Source organism: Oratosquilla oratoria, chromosome 33, assembly GCF_046742065.1.
Source record: "Oratosquilla oratoria isolate Oo_2021 chromosome 33, ASM4674206v1, whole genome shotgun sequence".
In the NCBI taxonomy this organism is placed as follows: Eukaryota; Metazoa; Arthropoda; class Malacostraca; order Stomatopoda; family Squillidae; genus Oratosquilla; species Oratosquilla oratoria.
This window is the reverse complement of record NC_134809.1, coordinates 6,819,299-6,837,888: the sequence shown is the minus strand read 5'-3', so window position 1 is coordinate 6,837,888 and position 18,590 is coordinate 6,819,299. Positions and strand designations below refer to the sequence as shown.

Genomic DNA, 18,590 nt, shown 5'->3' with positions numbered 1-18,590 from the left:
GAGGAGTCCTTGCAGAGAATGGTAGTAAATTAAGTTGAGAGTATGACCATTAACAATATTCTCATTGCCTAATGGACTGCTGCTCAACACAGATCACCCAAGATGCCTTTGGCATACATCACCAGCTGTTCTGCATTCTATATCAAAGCCCTAATTTGGTAATATGACCGCACAGGCTGACTTTTCATTTATTTGCATTATATGCACCAGCAAAAATTATGATTTTTGTGTAATATTATGTAGTTAATGGTCACCTGTATAGTTGTTAAGTGTAGTTGGGAAGGCTTATGGGAGGATCTTGATTGAGAGGATTAGGAGAGGACCAGAGGGAGTAATTGGTGAGGAACAGTGTGGATTTAGGACGGGTAGAGGTTGTGTAGATCAGATTTTTGTGGTAAGACAGATATGTGAGAAAGCTATAGGAAAGGGGAAGGATGTTTTTTGGGCCTTTATGGATCTGGAAAAGGTTTATGACAGGGTAGACAGAAAGGCACTGTGGGAGGTTTTGCGGATATACGGGATAGGAGGAAAGCTTCTGGGAGCTGTCAAGAGTTTTTATGAGAGTAGTAGAGCTTGTGTCAGGATTAGAAATGGAGAGAGTGAGTGGTTCGAGGTAAAGGTGGGACTTCGTCAAGGATGTGTTATGTCGCCCTGACTGTTCAACTTGTACATGGATGGGGTAGTGCGAGAGGTAAATGCAAGGGTAGTGGGTCAGGGATTGGAGATGGTTAAAGAAAATGGAGAAAAGTGGGAGGTGAGCCAGCTGTTTTTTGTGGACAACACTGTGCTTGTGGCAGGATCGGAGGAGGGATTGAGGAAGTTGGTGACAGAGTTGGGAGAGTGTGTGATAGAAGAAAGCTGAAGATAAATGTGGGTAAAAGTAAGGTGATGAGATGTTCAAGGGGTGAAAGTGGCAGCAGACTGGAAGTGAGCATTAAAGGAGAGCGACTGGAGGAAGTGGATATTTTTAGATACTTCGGTGCAAATGTGGCAGGAAAAGGTGGAGTGAAGGTGGAGGTAGAATGTAAATTGAGAGAAGAGGGTAAATGCCTTGGTGGATTAAAAAGTGTAATGAGGAACAGACATTTGGGAATGGATGCTAAGAGGAGACTATATGAAGGAGTGATTGTGCCAACAGCACTGTATGGGGCAGAAACATGGAACATAAGAGAGGAAGAGAGAAGGAGTTTGAATGTGTTTGAGATGAGGTCTCTGAGAAGTATGATGGGGGTTACTAGGCTAGATAGAGTGAGAAATGAGGAGGTGAGGAGGAGAACAGGGGTGGAAAGGGAGTTGGGAGATAGGGTTGATGAAAGAGTATTAGGATGGTTTGGACACATGGAAAGAATGAGTGAAGAAAGACTGGTAAAAGAGGTATGGAAGGCAGATGTGGAGGGAGTAAACATGAGGGGACGTCCTAGGATGAGGTGGATGGATGGGGTGAAGGGGGCTTTGGGGAAGAGGGGAATGTCTGTTGAGGAAGGACGGGAGAGGACAGAAGACAGGGGTGAATGGAGAATGGTTGTATATGGATGATGTTGTGATGCATGAGGTGGAATGGGCAGGGGGGATGGGGGGTGAGGTAGCATGTGTGAGCAAAATTTGACGCAGCCCGAAGGGATTTCTCCCCGTCTTCTTCTATGCATGGGGGGACGGAGAGGAGGGGTCGTCAATTTAATGAAGCGGCCTTGCTCTGGATGTGCTGTGTCTTGCAACACTGCTTCTGACCCAGGGCAGTGGACAAGGTGCAGGGATGACCCGTCATCCAGGAGGTGCTAAGATAGGAGGGAGGGTGGAGGGGTGTGGAGTGTATTCAGGGATGGAGTGGGTGGGAATGATTTTATGCCTTTTCCTTTTTGGCTACCTCCCTTGTAAGGGGGAAAAAGCCTTGGTATATGTATGTATAGGTTTGGGTAAAGTTGAATAGACTTAGGCAAAATAAAGAACCAATTGCATTTTTCCAATAGACTTACTGGTTTGTGTGACATGCATAGTTATGATCTAAAGGTTATCTGTACAAAAAGGAACTTGATTATAGTAGTTTTATGGAGATCAGTCTGTTAAGTGTAGTCAGTACGGTGTATGGAAGGGTGTTGATTATGAGGATCAGGAGAGGAACAGAGGGAATAGTTTAGGAAGAAGAGTGTGAGTTTTGAAGAGGAAGAGGGTGTAGATATCAAGTCTTTGTGTGAAGGCAGAAATACAATTTTTGGCAAAAGGTAGGGACGTTTTTAATATTTCATTGATTTGAAGATGGCAAGTGACAGGGTGGACGGAGAAGCATTATGAAATATGTTGCAGATATACGAGATAGGTGGAAAGTCTATTTAGGGTGTCAATAAAATTATATGAACAGTAGAGCTTGTGTGACAGCCATGAATGGAATAAGTGAATGGCCTGAAGTAAAGGTGGGGATGCACCAGGGTTGTGTAATGTAGCCATGGTTGTTCAATGTGTATATGAATCAGCTGGTGAGGGAGGTAAACATGTGTGCTTAGCAGGGGTTTGGTGACGATGAGAGTGAAAGAGAAGTGGGAAGTGAGCCAGTTGTCTAAGGTGACAGAGTTTGGCTATAGCTGTCATGCCATACTGTAAAAGCACTTTGTTGAGTTGCATTGTTTATGACCACAGCAGTGTGGTGGACACAGACATGACCCTTCATCCAAAAGGTCCTTAGATATAAGAGGCAATTAAAGGGCATTGGACAAGTGTGGGATAGGTGTAGTGGGTGCATGGTTTGACTTGGCCATCTGCTCCATAGGAGGGGAAAGGCCTTTTTGTGTACAAATCTAAGAGGTGCTAAGATGGGAGGGAGGGTGGAGGGGTGTGGAGTGTTTTCGGGGATGAAATGGGTGGGAATGTTTTTGTGCCTTGTCCTTTTTGGCTACCCCCCTGGTAAGGGGGGAAAAAGCCTTGGTATATGTATGTATGTATGTGTACAAATCTAATTACCTCATACTGCATGAAATGGCATATTGGTTGTGCAGAGGTTTTTCCTTTTGCTGATCTCATATAATTTTAAAGACATCTATTCAGAAATGCAAGGTCAGCTCTCCTAGACTAAAGGATATCTTGATAACATTACTACCATTTCACTAATTTCCTCAATACTCTAATTCAAAGCAAAGTTGCTCACTCCCTAATGCTATATCTGTAGCATACTGTTACTTTAACATGCTGTCTTTGTGGTTTTATGAAAAATTATTCTTAACTTACCTACTTATAAGATGGCCTTCTCTTACTTCAACAAAATAGAATTTTATCAGGATATCAACAACTAATATATAAATATCAAATTCAGAGAATCCTTTCAACACTTACCAACAGCAAAGATGATAAGGTTTCCATACCAGCATCTAGTATAACATCTGTATAAATTTAAGCTAAAACTACACAGTGGGCTAAGGCAGACAAAAATAGCCACTCATGCTACGAAAAAACAACACATTCGACAGCCACAACTTCTTCTGGGAACAACAACAGTTCAAAATAGGTGCCCTTGGAATTGACAAGCATACCTATGACAGGCTGGAAGGCTGATGCAGGTGATGGTGCAAGCATTCGCTTGTCTGAACGATCACCACGCAGGTCAGACAGGGTCACGCCGTAACCGACACCCACCACAGGTCGGGGCTGGACCTCCCCTTCCGTGGAGGTGTTGTCTAAAATATAACGATCATTACCAGGATCAGCAAGGGTTGCATGCAGGTGACAAGCAATGGGGAACCATATTGCAGGGGGTTCGTTTAAGTGCCATAGGGCTCTCTGGTGGTAACATGCAGTAGCTATACATGCAAATGATATTGGAGGGGAAAAAATAAAAATCTGAGAGGCTAAGTAATTCCGTACGATAGCAAAAAAAAATTTTTTTTTAAATCTCACTGCACTTTTTCATTAATTTGGATAGACAACACCCCAATAGTAAAGTGAATTATCTGATAGTTCCCATAAAAACTGGTAAAGCTGACTTTATAATAAATTAAATTACAGTGCTTTGATGGATATCATAGATTAAGTAGTTGGAGCAAATCACACTATAGTGCAAAAAGCTTCCACTTTGATAGGGAACCATATGGGACAACCTAGGGACAGTGTTCTCTTGTGACACATAAGCATAGCCCATCTTCCTCCAAACATTCTGGGGCATTTTTTGTTTGTTTATTTTTGAGGGGAAAAAAAGGGGGAGGGGGGGCTGGCTTTGTTTGTTTGTTTAAATTTTTTTCAATGTATCAAGTGGGCTTCATAGGGTACAAGCATACATAAAATTACATATAAAGCCTAACCCCAACAACATACTACTCAAACATCTACAATTACCTATCTACACTACCCCACATCTCCCTACAAAAAGATATACACACTAAGATAACAAAATAAATGCTCCACAATGTGTACATTAAGGCATTATAGGCTTGATAGGGTGCAAACATATATAAAATTACATATGTAGTGTAATTCCAGCAATATATTACTAAAACATCTACAATATATAATCTACTCCCAGCACCCCACATCTCCATACAAAAAGATACCAACACAGATCATAAAACAAACACATAAATAAAACACAATCATAAAACAAACAAAATAAACCCCATATTTTATACTTCACCAAGGTCCCCCTAAGACATCAACCAAATTGATAAATCACTCCTATGGCAAGTGATAACTACACTGACACAACTGCCTTCTGATCACCATCCAACATTACTGACACAGAATTGGCCACACAAAAGACTTCAACTACCTTAGATGCAACCACCACACAAAAGACACATAGCACCTCATTCTACACTGCTCTACTCTCACTCTATCCAGACAACAACACAAAGTCTCTTTACCGAGTGATTGGAGCCCCTGGTTGGTTACCTGTGGATCACAGGTGTCCAGCAAGTGACCTAAAGGGATAGATTAATCAACACAACTTCTCCTTGAATTCATCCTTAAATAATTATATCTCATAACACTTTTCATCCCATCCAGGTATTTACTTACTTCCTTTACTCTATAATTTGCCTCTACATCTATTACCACACATGACTCCTAACACTTAAAACTCTCCAATTTCTCAAACTTCTTTCCCTACACACTTCCATTCAATCTATCATCATCCTTCCTTATAATCTATTCAGTACTGCATTTACCTCTTACTACCTCATCCATATACATGTTGAACAACCATGTTAACATCACCTATCCCTGAGACATCCCAACATTCACCTCAAGCCATTTATTTTCTCCATTCCTGGCCCTTGTACATGACCTACTATACTCACATACTAAAGGCCCTTATAAAATGGGGTGGCTAAGTAAAATTACATACTCACTTCATATACACTAAAACCCTTTAATCCATCTCATCTCTTTGTGGATGAAGGGAGCCTGTCCCTCACCACAATGCTAAGGTTGAAGGAAATGCAGTGAGACACAGTGCTTCCATAGTGAAGCCCAACAGCTACAGCTGGTTTCCACCACTACTACATTATATACTGACACTTCACACCTCTTCATCTACTCAAAATATTTTGCAGAGCGGAAGAGAAAACTATCTCCTTAGGTTGCACCCACTGTCCTTTCATCCATTCATAATCTTTTGTCCCTTAACTATCTTTTGCACTCTCACTTCCCTGCACAGCAGACACTCCTCATACATCCAAAGCCCTCTTTAACCCCATCCATCCACCTCATTCTTGGTCTTCCTCATGAGATCCCTCCATCCACTTCTGACTTCCACTTTCTTCATTAATCTTTCTTCACTCGTTCTTTCCATATACCCAAACCACTTCACCATTCTTTAACCTACCTTATTTGACAGCTCTTTCCATCCTCTGCTCCTTGTTTCACCTCCACATTTCTCACTCTATCCATTCCTGTAGTACCTACCATACATTACTTACTACTATTAAAAATAATGTTTTTGACAAAATTCCTCCCTACTTCAGATACCTGTAATACAATCCACAAAGCTTCTCTATCAACCTTACCATACACTTTCTTCAAGTCTACAAAAGCCCCAAAAATATCCTTACCTTTTGCTGAATACTTCTTATATACCTGATGTACCACTAACACTTGAATTACACACACCTTTGAGTGATACTTAAAAATACAACATCACAAACTTGAAAAGAAAAGACATGTGCACAGGGTGGGTCATGTATTTATATATAACATACATGTACGTAGATACATGACTCATCCTGTAAACTTGCATGTCTTTTCAAGTTCATGAAATTGCATTTCTTCAAGTGATGCACATTAACTTAGATTACACAGTTGTTTCTACCAATACTTGTAGAAAAATCACTTCAAATGAACCTTCTAATGTTACTAGTGCTAGTGCAAGCTGATATATTTAGACCAATATTACTATGAGGAAAAGGAAAGTAAAAGAAAAACATGAGTATTTAGGTCACAAAGAAAGTGAAGGTGACAATCAAGCCCTCCGTCCTTCCACACCAAAACAAGCCCTCCGTCCTTCCACACCAAAACCTTGCCTACCTCAATCATCAGAAGTAACCAATTCTGACCCCTTCAAAATATATACCAATAGTGATGCAGTCCTTTTCCAGAATGCCATTACTACTAGATCATGGTACTGATTAGGAACTTGTTAGTGTGGTAGAAATAAGTACGTTCATGACATTGACAAAGAAAGCAACACAAGTATTGGGGTTGGGGTTCAACCACCAAACTTAACTCTTTGTAAATCGTTCCTTGAATAAAAACAAAATTCTTCATGATACCCTCCTCAGATATAATATATACCCCTTTTATTGATACAGAACTTGTTTCAGTTATGAACAAAGCACTCCTATTTCTAATATGGATGTAATAGATTGAAAGAACTCTTAATTTCAACAATGTTGCTGTAAACATTGGGCACAGGCTGCTGGAAAAAGTATAAATATAATTATTACATCGAGTTTCACTGACTGAACACCCACAGCTCACCTGTGGGTGGTAAGACTTCTCTGGTTCTACCACTGATCTCTCTGTGAAGATTTATTGGATTACTGTCCATGTTGGATTTACCTAATTGTAGTATTAATGAAAAGAGCAACGCTCATTGGATACCATCTCCTAATCTCTATTTCTTTATTGTACCTAGCCTGAAATGCATGTATAGCTCCATCTTAATCTATATCCTTGATTTCCAATGATCATATTTAGATCTGAACTCATGTAGTGTTTGAGCTTGGGCTATACCACTTCCTAAGCTGTTCTAAATACTTGGAATAGCTTAGGAAGTGATATAGCCCAAGCTCAAACAATACATGAGTTCCAATCTAAATAAAATAATTGGGAATCAAGGATACAGAGTTGGAAGTGCACATGAATTTGAGACTAGGTATGATAAAAAAAATTACCATAGGAGACGGGACTGCTTCAATGTTACTGGCAATTGCAAGAGGGGAATAACAACTAATCATCAACTCCCTTTAAGTGTAAAGGTGAAAGAAATATAATTGGCAAGAAAGAAAGAATGAGAGAGATATGGAATTACACCTCCAATTGGAGGTGAAGGGGTTAACATGTTTTAAAGACAAGCAACAGGGAGTTGTTTATCTCTGCCGTTTATCTTGCACAACCATCACTGGTCCCCGGTAGGGGAAATATAGTTGAAAAAGGTAGAAACCTATTTTAGGCCCAGTCCTGAGATGGGCTACACTTCTGTATAAATGTAAGAGTGTTGACATGTTTTGAACATTGGCATGAGGGAAATGATTCTCTCTGATGCCTATCTTATGGACTACCACTTGCAGGTACCTATTACTAATTTCAACACAACCTTAACAATAATTAACATCACTTGTGAAACTACTGGATCTCATTGCCTGTAATGATAACAAACTACTTTCAAAATATTTAATGTTTCCAACAATATTCCATTTTTGCTCTTACCATGATTACTGCTTGCTTCCTTTGCCTGTTGATTTAGGATGTCGTTCCCTTGGTTATTGACTGCATCTTTGGCCTGGTTATTGATGACATTGTTGACAAGTTCAATGCTCTGGCTGGGCTCTTCCTTGTCAATTTCCTCCACAAAGTTGGAAGGGAACATTCCCACCTGCAAAAGAAGGCAATCCTAATCATGAAGAATTGACAAGAGTGGCACGGAAAAATGATTTTGCAGACGTGGAATTTTTTTTTTTTTTTTTTTTTTTTTTTTTTTTTTTTTTTAACTACTACCTTAGGTCCTATTGGTGGAAAACCAACTGTGGGATAATGCAGTTGAGGAGGTTGAAGAAGTTGGGGCAAGGAAGAGGAGGAGGAAGAGGATGAAAAGGAGGAGGAAGAGGAGGAGCAGGAGGAAGAGGAGAACAGGAAGAAAGGACTTCTGTTTTTCAAATATCAACCATATCAAATAGCCTTTCATTTGATTACATTAGTACAAACTAGAGGAAAAATCAAAAGTGAGACACATATCATTCATGATCACACTAACTTATTCCCACTGGCTCAAGAATAGATGTACACAATATTTGGATCCACCATTGTCACAACAAAAGGATAGTAAAACCAACCTGGTCCTTCAAGTGACCCTTCCACCATCCTTCCTCGACCTCCTCGATAACTGTCAACGTGTCGCCCACATTCAGCTGCAGCTCATCATCATGCTGTGGTATGTAGCTGAATACAACACGACATCGCCGACCTGCACCTGCAATAAGAAACTATTTCAGTACTTCAGCATTACAATAAGAAAAGTCTGTCACAACATCACTGGTGTGAGATAGTGTAACACTTCTATACTGATCTTACTGTCACTGGAAAATAATGGGTATTACATTATACAGTAAATGACCCTGATATGACTAATCAGTCAATATATCCGTTGCCATGGTTTGCTCTTGCAGGACACCCATAACCCCAGGAAACTGATGACAACCACCAGTTCAATCTATAAGTCCTTTAGTAAAAAGATTTTGTGTTGCTGTCTGGGAAGGATGAGTGTACAGCAATGTAGTAACAAGTGCTCAGCATCTATTGTGTGATAATTTCTTTTCCTTGAATTCAACTTCACATAACTACTTAGCTTCTTACCCTATTGAGTTTAGATTTTTTTTATAGTTGTAGAATGATTGCTCTTTCTAATGATTGGAGCCAAATTTTCCTATCTTATGGACAAGTGGATAAATATAATACTTTCTGAAGGAAGTGAGGATTTTACATGTTGCTGGTGCCTGTGTGGAGGAATCTTCAGGACTCTCAACTGTACCAAGCTGCACAGCAGAAATTGAGTGTAATTTATTGGAATCGAGTATAATATACAATGATGGCATATAAAAAGGATATCATGTAGCAACATGAATGAGCCTCACCAACTTTAATATGGGTGGGATATAACAAAGGAACTTTTAGGATAAAAGATATGTAGTTATAGAAGACTTAAACCAACTTTTCTACTTCATAAATTTCTCATGTCGATGAAGGGAGGAGAGAGGGAGGATCACCACATAATGAAGCAATGGGAGTAAATCAGTTCCAACAGTTGGGCCACACTGTGGAGGTGCAGTGTCTTCCTGCATTGCCTTTGTCCCAAGTAGTGTGGTGGGGGACAGGGATGACCTTTCTTTTACAAAAGACAACTGGGTTTTGAATTTGTGTGGGTTGGGTGTAGGGTGGCTCTATACTTTAACTTGACTGCCCATCGTATAAGTGAGGAAAAGTCCCTTTAATATGTACATGCACTGTATATAGATAAGGAGGTAAGTAGGTGGGAAGTTGTAGTAATAGCAGTAATAATAGTAATAATAAAAACAATAACAACATAAATAATAATAACAATTCCAATAACAGGCATAACAATAAAATTTCTACTCAAGAGATGGACTCAGTAGAGGGTTATCTGCAGCTTATTAAAGGCCATTTGGGAAATTCATTAGCCTATGAGAGACCCTAACTTCACAAATGAGATATAACTTTTTTTTTATTACTAAAACAAAAGTTATATTGCATGTCATAAAATTTGATAAATACACACATGCATTAATAGCCTCTTAAAGGGGTGGCAAAGTTGAAGCACACATCAACATTAAAGCACCTCTAATCTCTGCTATGCTGAATTTTGTGAGGTTCAGTGCTGCCATTAAGTGACTTACAACTCCTGGGTTGCAGCTGATTTATCAAGGAACAACTACAAAGACAAAAAACTTTGTGTGTGGCCAGTTAGACTGGGCAACAAAATCCTGGGTTGCAGGTGATTTATCAAGGAATAACTACAATGTCAAAAAACTTTGTGTGTGGCCAGCTGGACTGGGCAGTAAAATCCTTAGACCACAAAATATATATTTACATATTTTATTCTAATTACTGCCAAAACACCTTGTTCAACTCGGGGGGAAAACTTCTCAGTCAGAGTTATGCCTATCAAAGTCAACCTTTTCATCATGTTTTCCTGTATTCTAATCTAGCTGCTACTTAAGGATTTCATTAACTTTAAAGGAATCTCATGCATCAAAATGTATTTATGAGCTGTAGTTGAGGTTAAAGCTACATACAACACTGAAGTCTGAAGAGTATATGAACTGGCTCATTAATGAGGATTGCAGCCTGAAGCAAGTGTTCAGTGCCACCAAATGGGAATGATCTCCGATGCGACCTTTCTATTACATGAGTCATCAGTTTTTCTCCCCATGTGATCCTAAATGTTAACAGCAATTTCCAAAGCACAAGGCTGCTCTAGAGTGAAATAATAAATATTTGGTGATTAAGGAGACTGTAGTCTGCAGATTTTATTTTGGCTAAAATTAGATATCATTACTCAGCTGACAAGGTTCCCCAGGTGAAGTGAATTTTAGTTCATTAAACACTTCAGCGTGATGAGTTCAGTAGTTCAGGGGTTGTTTGGGGTTTCTCTAGGGGGTCTTGATGAGCTTTGGGGAAAAAATACTTTGATATTTGAACCCAGGTGGACTGTTTCATCTTGTCTTTCCACAAAGTTGACCATTGCAAACCTTATCATGGGGGTCACAAAATACTCTGACGAGTTGGTCATACAAAGAGAAAGGTTAAGAACCAATGATCCACATTTCCTGGCAAAGAGGAGGAGGTGGAGGAGGAGGAGGAGGAGGAGGAGTCGAAGAACAAGAAGCAGCAAAAACAGACAGAAAGAAAAAAGGAGACCCCCTTTTCCCAAAGTCTACCTTTCAGGCAAATAAAATTATCTGGTATAAGTTGCTGCAAAATCTATAAATTATCACAGGTTGAACGAGTTAAGAACTTGAATCAACAGCACCCACTCAAAAGAATTAAATTTCCTATTGTTAGTGCAACCAAAATCTACAAATCATGTATTAATGATGAAGGAATTAAAGAACTGAAGATAGCCTTGAGAATGAAAAAATATAACCTTAGTTTCCTACTTGTATGAACAGAAAGGAAATAGTGTACTTCATTTCCCTCACATAAACCTCTTGAGCACCAAAGCCATATATTTTGTCTATTTAAGTCAGTCAATTCTATTAATTTGAGAGGAGATTCTGGACCAACAGAGGTCTTCATAATGTGAAATTTTAAGATCAACAATCCTTTAATAGAATAAAAGTACCTGACATCTATCTGAACCCTTTCTAGGGATCCCACTATGCTGAAGAGGTTTAAATCATGACAGTTGGTCAATCTATTTCCTGGATCTCTACATCACACACCCCATAGCCCTAAATTATCTGGCCACAGTCGCTGGATTAGCCCAGTGTTTTATGGACTTGCTTAAGTGAATGTGGAGTAGTATGAGATAATGCGTTTTCTGTGTGGTGGCTGGTGACAGGATGACCTTTAAGCCATAATTTGATGGTACAAAAATGCATGCAGATACACTGACCTTTTGTATAGATCAAGCTGCTTCAGAAAGGAGAGAGCCTGATGGAATTATGTATACTGGTTTTAGTCCTGTTTAGTTTTTTGTACCATATTAGACTTTGCATTGAAATGCTGCCATTATATTTTATGTTCAGTTTTATGTCATCATGGTACCAGTACCTGTTTCATGCCTTTGCAACCCCATAGAGGTTTTTCACTGCATAAGTTTTATGCAGTCAGGACATTACTGACTTCAGTGTCATCCCTATAGATCAGTTTTGTGACATTGTTTGACTGGAGACTAACATCCACCCAAAGGAGACTGAAACTCGACAACAGTACTACCTCTCCTTTGTACTATATATACACATATATACCAAAAGGTCTTTCCTCCCTTATATGAGCAAGAGCCAAGTGAAAGCATACACCTATGCCACACCCATCCCAAACCTATCCATGGCCCCTTCCACCTTGTGGATGAAAGGTCATCAGTGTCCCCTGCCACCTTTTTTAAAGGGAATGCAGCAAGGCATGGTATCTCCACAGCAGGGCACTACAGACAGAGCTAATTTACCTCCCCTTCCCCCTCATCCACTTGAAATAAATCACAGCAGATATTACACAGTGAAGCAACCACCTATATACACATTAATTCTTATAAAGAAAACAGGTTTAGATAATGTGTTTTTTACAATGTGTAAGCTGTCACAGAACATTATCTTCACATAGGTGACTGTACATTATACAGTAGTATGGGAGGGAGTTGAATGATCATGAAAGGACACTTTAGCTAGACCTTATCAAACAATGGCTCATGAGCAATGCAACCCTGCATTTAACAAAAGTCTACATCTTCTAACCTGTATCACTAAAGGAAAGATAATTTCAAGTGTTTATAAATGCAACTGACATCTGAGGCTTTCTTTATATAAAAAATAAAATAAAGAAATTAAATAAAAATAAAACGTTAAATCAATATCTTTGGACACAAAGACTGACCTCTTTTGTTAATGTCTGTCGCCCCATCGCTCATGCCCTGTAGTTGCTGTTGTTCCTTCTGTTCCAACTCCTGATCCTTCTTCACCACCTGAAAAGATGAAAAAAACAAAATAAATAAATAAATAAAAATAAATATATAAATCAAAACATTAATGTCAGATGCAAAATAAAAAACACAACAGCTAGATCTAAGTTATTATTTCAGATTTATTCTCAAACTAAATTTGAACAATACAAATGCAATACAGTGCACATTCACAAATAATGAATCCTTGTAATTAAGAAAAAAATAAGTTTCCTTCTTTCGTTTGTACAAAAAGGTTGCACAGACCAGACTAGTGTTCATTCATTACTAAAATACTCTTTTACATTACTCACACACAAATTGATAATGTTCACAATTGGAGAAGGAGGAGGAGGAGGAGAAGAGGAAGAAGAGGAAGAAGAAGAAGAAGAAAAGAAGAAGAACTGTCAAGAGAACTCGAGAATGGCCGATACATAACAAAAAATCATACATATTCAAACACTATTAATCCAACAGAAACTGTACTTCTTCACACTGAAACGTGGTGGATAAGATTTGCTGAGATTACTCACACCCAAATCTGGAACATGTCTTGTCATTTACACTCAGCCCTTGCCTGCTAATTCAAGTGGTCTGAGTTTGGTCCCCACCAAAGGTTGAAAAACATCACAACAATGCAAGCTGGTACCACACTGTTGGGCGAGGAGTGTGTGTGTGTGTGGGGGGGGGGGGGTGATTGACCATGGTCTTGAATCACGTGTTAGACTTGTAATTGACAGCTATTACCCTCCCGGATGAAAACTCAGGACTCGTATATGAACAATCTATGAGCAAAGACTTACACACACACAAACACAAACACCCTTCCCGTAAAATACAACTAGGTAAATACACACAACTTGTCCACGAGAGTTGTGAATGTGTATATATATGCGCGCGCGCGTGTGTGTGTGTAAGGTCAGCCTTACCCATAGATCAGGCCACATAAGAGCTCTGAGCTCTCATCCATGAGGGTAACAGCTGTCAATCACAAGCCCAGCACAATGGTGAATCACCTCATCCTACATTGCTATACTCCAGAATTACCCAAAAAACAACTTGTGGGCCAATCCAGTGGTTGTTACCAGTTACCTAAGGGCCCAGTCACACCAAGCTTACGACCTGTTTCCGACCACCGGCGACCAGGCTGATTTGCGCTGTTCCTCTGTTTATAAAAATAATTCAAGACAATGCTGCAATTGGAATGAATATCCTCCCCCGTCATGAAATAGATGAATATCATGAAATAGCTACCTGGCGCTAACCATGAGAGAAACAAAAGTGCCACCGTCGAAAGTGCTAGATAGACATGAGAAATGGACAGATTGGTAAGCACTACAGGGAAATCCTACCACACCATTACTGTGGTAATATTGTAGTACCATGTATATCTTCTTTCATTTATAATATGCATGAACATGAACATATACCTATGCACACATGCATTTTGCTGTCACGTGTGTGGGTGAAAAAATATATGAGGACATACTCTTTTGGGGTCAAATTGAGGTCAAGTGAAAGATAATGCAGCAGACAGGTCATTTCAGCTGCAGGTGACAGTCACCTTTCATGCACAGCTGACCTTTCCTAGTTACCTAAAGTCATGGGCTAAAGAGTCAAGTGTCTGAATATACAGTATTGTAATTCAATATTTCATATACAAGTAATAATAATGTTTCATCGTCTGCATATGTATTTCATTTACAAGTAATAATACTAATAAAAGTTTCTTCGAGTTTTTGTGACTGGACGCTCAATGCCTCAGGAATAACGGCCATGTTAGAAATATTCTAGTTAATACAAAACAATATTTTGTTGAAGTGAGTTCTAGGACTGATTCCTAAGACCCCTCTTCCCATCCTCACCAGCTATATAAAACTGGCTACCCTTGTCTATGAGAAATCTTAAAGTAATAAATAGGTTTACGTAGTAAGTACCACTTGGGGGGCCAAATCTCACTGGACATCTGAGTACTGGTTGTGCTTACATAAGAACATAAAAAGGAGACTGCAGGGGACCATAAGGCCTACACTAGGCAGTTCCATGTCCATTACCAAATCAGTAAGAAGAGTATGTGTACGAGACAATTTTATCTGAAACCTATTGTGTCATTCTACGTGTTTTTCCCATCTTCTTTGGTGATTAATTTGATCTATTTATTGTTTGTTTATTTATCTACTGTTCATTAATTTATTTACTTATTTATTAATTTGTTTATTTGTGTTTTATACGTCCGCCTCTTTGAGGTCGACGAGATTATTCACTCAGATTTGAACGAGTTTACTCATGAACCCACGGAGGATAGAAGCGTTGGCAAACCACAGCTAACGACAACAACAACAATAACAAATTGTACACTGTTCCAAAGCAGTCATCTGCCACGAGCTAAATACTTTCATTTTTCGATCTACAGACCGTTTGGAAATCATCCGACAATGCAGTGGAGTCGTTTTCACCAGTCGACATGTGCCAGGTGCACCACATAAAAAAATCTCTCTGAAGGCAGATTGTCGTTACTGTTGTTTGTTATTATTATGAATCATAGTACTGTTATTATCATTATTATTATTTTCTACTATTACAAATTAGTAATTATTATTATCATTGTTATTATTGTTTTCTTATCATCAGCGTTATTATTAACATTATTACCAGTTCTGCCTCACGTATTCCTCCAACACAAACATTATGCTCGTTCTTATTCAGCCAAACCAATATCATTTTTTATTAAATTCGTGATAAACATTAAATTGGAGCTCGAGATGACAAACACAAAAAAATATGTTACCGTAGCGAACGATGTGATTAATGAACAGACTGAACATCATACAAAACAAGTTGTGAACAGCCACAAATCTCTCCCCTCCACCCCCACCAACCCGCCCACCGTCACCCTCTTACCGGGCTATGACTCAGCCACGTCCTTCAATTGTTGACGGGCGCGCAGCATCATTATTGTCACAACTTCCTGTACCAACTTGTCCCGCGCCCCTAGCGCGGACGGATGTTCGAGTAGATAACTCACTGAAGCAACACTTTTATATATTCAAATGAGGAAGAAGGGAGAAGAGGAGGAGGAAGAAGAAATTAGCATGATATCTCCTGGCCTATAAACAATAGCAGACTAATTCGGTCCTCAAAACGCTTCATGTGTGTGTATGTATGTATGTATGTATACATGGAACCTACTGTGCTTTCACTTGAAAACACTGTTTATTCTGTAAATAGAATGCAATTTAATCAATACGTTTGTTTTCTTTGGAAAGTTAATAGTAAACCCCAAACATTGTATCTCAGAAGACGTATGTATGTATGTGTGTATGTATTACGTATGTATACTGGCTGAAGCCAAGTGATAATATTCAACAACAAAAGAAAACCCAACTTAATTCCAAAACATTATTATAACTTAACGCTTCTTGATCAGCCTTCCCATCTTAATAAAAGTTAAAACAACAATTATAATGTTAATAACAGCGAGAATAATAACCTCATTAACTATATTAATAACAATAACAGAGATCTGTCCCGATGTACAATGGGGCTTTTCTATAAACCGGGGCTTTTTTTCCGCTTGGGTATTTTCAAGGTGGGGCTTTTTTCCGCCAGTGAGTTCCCTATGTGGGGATTTTTTCCGCCGTAGCTTTTTTCATAGGCGTTTTTTTCGCCTTTTTTCCGAACCCCGCGAGTTTTTGGCGTGGCGGACGAAAACTCAATCCTACTGAAGGAGATTCGATATCTACATTATAAAGATGGCAATGCCAAACTATAGGCCTTCGGCAATTAATGTTACATTATTTTTTGCTTAACAACACACTGGTGATATTTAGACAGTGATGGCTCCTTCGACATTGGAATGTCCTGTTCATGATATGAATGAAAATGTGAGATACAAAGATACACTGACGCAACACAATCAAGGCTAAATTTATTTATTTACAAATGATTACATAGGTGGAGCATGCCGACATGAGAGTTTTTGGTCCACAACTAGGTCGGATGCAAAAAAAAAAAAAAAGTAATTGAATTAAAATTATAATAATATAAATAATAATAAATAAAATAAATAAATGCATAGGCATAGTTAAACAATAAACAAACAGGTAAACTTATCTATTCATTTATCCGTTTATCTATTTCATCCTTTTAACTCTCTATTGTTCCTGCTAATCTCAAACTACTTTCGTTCAGCAGAGGGATGTACTTTTTTGATTGATCATATTCGAGTCCTGCATTGGCAAGAACAAAATTTACAATGTTGACCTATCAGCCGATCCAGTGAGTCAACAGGGTCAGGGGCGTAGACAGATTTAGCTGCGGTCAAAACATTCACCTTTAATGCAAGCACAGCCAAGACAAATGGCAAGCATCGGTAGTCGCCAATAATTATCATGAATATGAATATGATGATGATGATGGTGGTGGAGATATATATTATATAATAATAATAATAATAATAATAATAATAATAATAATAATATAATAACAATAATATAATGATAATAATAATAAAACCGAAAATAATAAATAAATTGGCGAGTGAAATATCTCGTGAAGTATGACGGGCTTTTCAACATAATTTTTGGCTGGATTTTTATTGTGCTTCCTAAAACGTTATGCTGTACAAATTTTGCTGGCAAAGGAATACTTGTTGTGCATGCCAAATAATATAACGTGTATATATATATATATATATATATATATATATATATATATATATATATATATATATATATATATATACACACACACACACACACAAATATATTTCCAACTTGAGATTTGTCTCTTCACTATTACTGAAACACTAAACATTTTCAGTGACATGCACATGAAGCCAGGCCTCACAATATGATGTAGATTACACTACTACTTTTCAGAAACCTTCATCCAGTAAATTATATTGTATCAACCTGAAATCAAGTGCAGATACTCTTTTTGGGGAAAGCGCAAACGGACATAAATCAAGCTACTTGATGTAGTTGAATCGAAACGATTTTTTCCACGGTTTGGTAGAAAATATTGATATTTTTTTCAGTATTGTACAATTAAGAACAAGTCAGCCAGTCACAGTCAAGGTAAAACGAAACTAAACGAAAACTTATCTCATCCTTAACGATTCACTTCGACTTTTTATTTTTTAATTAGAAACCAAAAAGCACTATACCAGAAGGTGTCGAGAGAGAGACTCACTTTCTCTGAAGTATTAAACACACAACAGTCAGCGTGACGATCACAGAGAGGCCAGAAAACGACTGGTGGTGGTGGTGGTGGTGACAACACTTGTGCACAGCCAATTTTCTCCACCAATGCTCCACCAACACAGAAAACATAACGAGAAGCATCGTGACTCAAAATATCACTATTATCACCATAATAACACCAACACCATCACCACACACACGATCACCTCTATCACCATCAGTCCACTACTACCATCACTATCACGAAGTCACTATTCGTCCAGTATGATGTACACGACTCCTACAATATTTCCAAACCACAACATTAACAATAACTTCAATAATCCATTACCAAAAGGCCACAAAGACAGGAGCAATACTCCAACATCAACTCCTCGACAGCGTTAACGGCACTCCAATACACCTTCCCCTTCACAACCTTTGCCTCCTGAACACCTCAAGCCAAACCTCCTCAAACACACACACACACACACACACATGAACACCGTCCCACTGGTTACACTTGTGCATGTTGATCC

At 38.7% G+C, this 18,590-nt stretch overlaps 1 protein-coding gene across 9 annotated transcripts in view; it reads right to left on the bottom strand.

Annotated features, from left to right (window-relative positions):
* Positions 1 to 18,590, bottom strand: part of LOC143017732 (E3 ubiquitin-protein ligase SH3RF1-like) — a 211,235-nt gene that overhangs the window by 43,585 nt on the left and 149,060 nt on the right. For 5 of the 9 annotated variants that reach the window (XM_076172526.1, XM_076172528.1, XM_076172532.1 and 2 more), the window contains 5 exons: positions 12,805 to 12,892; positions 8,529 to 8,665; positions 7,906 to 8,071; positions 4,842 to 4,898; positions 3,519 to 3,662 (listed from right to left, as the gene is read on the bottom strand). In XM_076172526.1, coding sequence (XP_076028641.1) covers positions 3,519 to 3,662; positions 4,842 to 4,898; positions 7,906 to 8,071; positions 8,529 to 8,665; positions 12,805 to 12,892 — 592 coding nt within the window. Of the gene's footprint in view, positions 1 to 3,518; positions 3,663 to 4,841; positions 4,899 to 7,905; positions 8,072 to 8,528; positions 8,666 to 12,804; positions 12,893 to 13,401; positions 13,444 to 18,590 lie in introns of those variants that run through there. The other 4 variants (XM_076172530.1, XM_076172531.1, XM_076172527.1 and 1 more) reach the window with 4 other exon arrangements.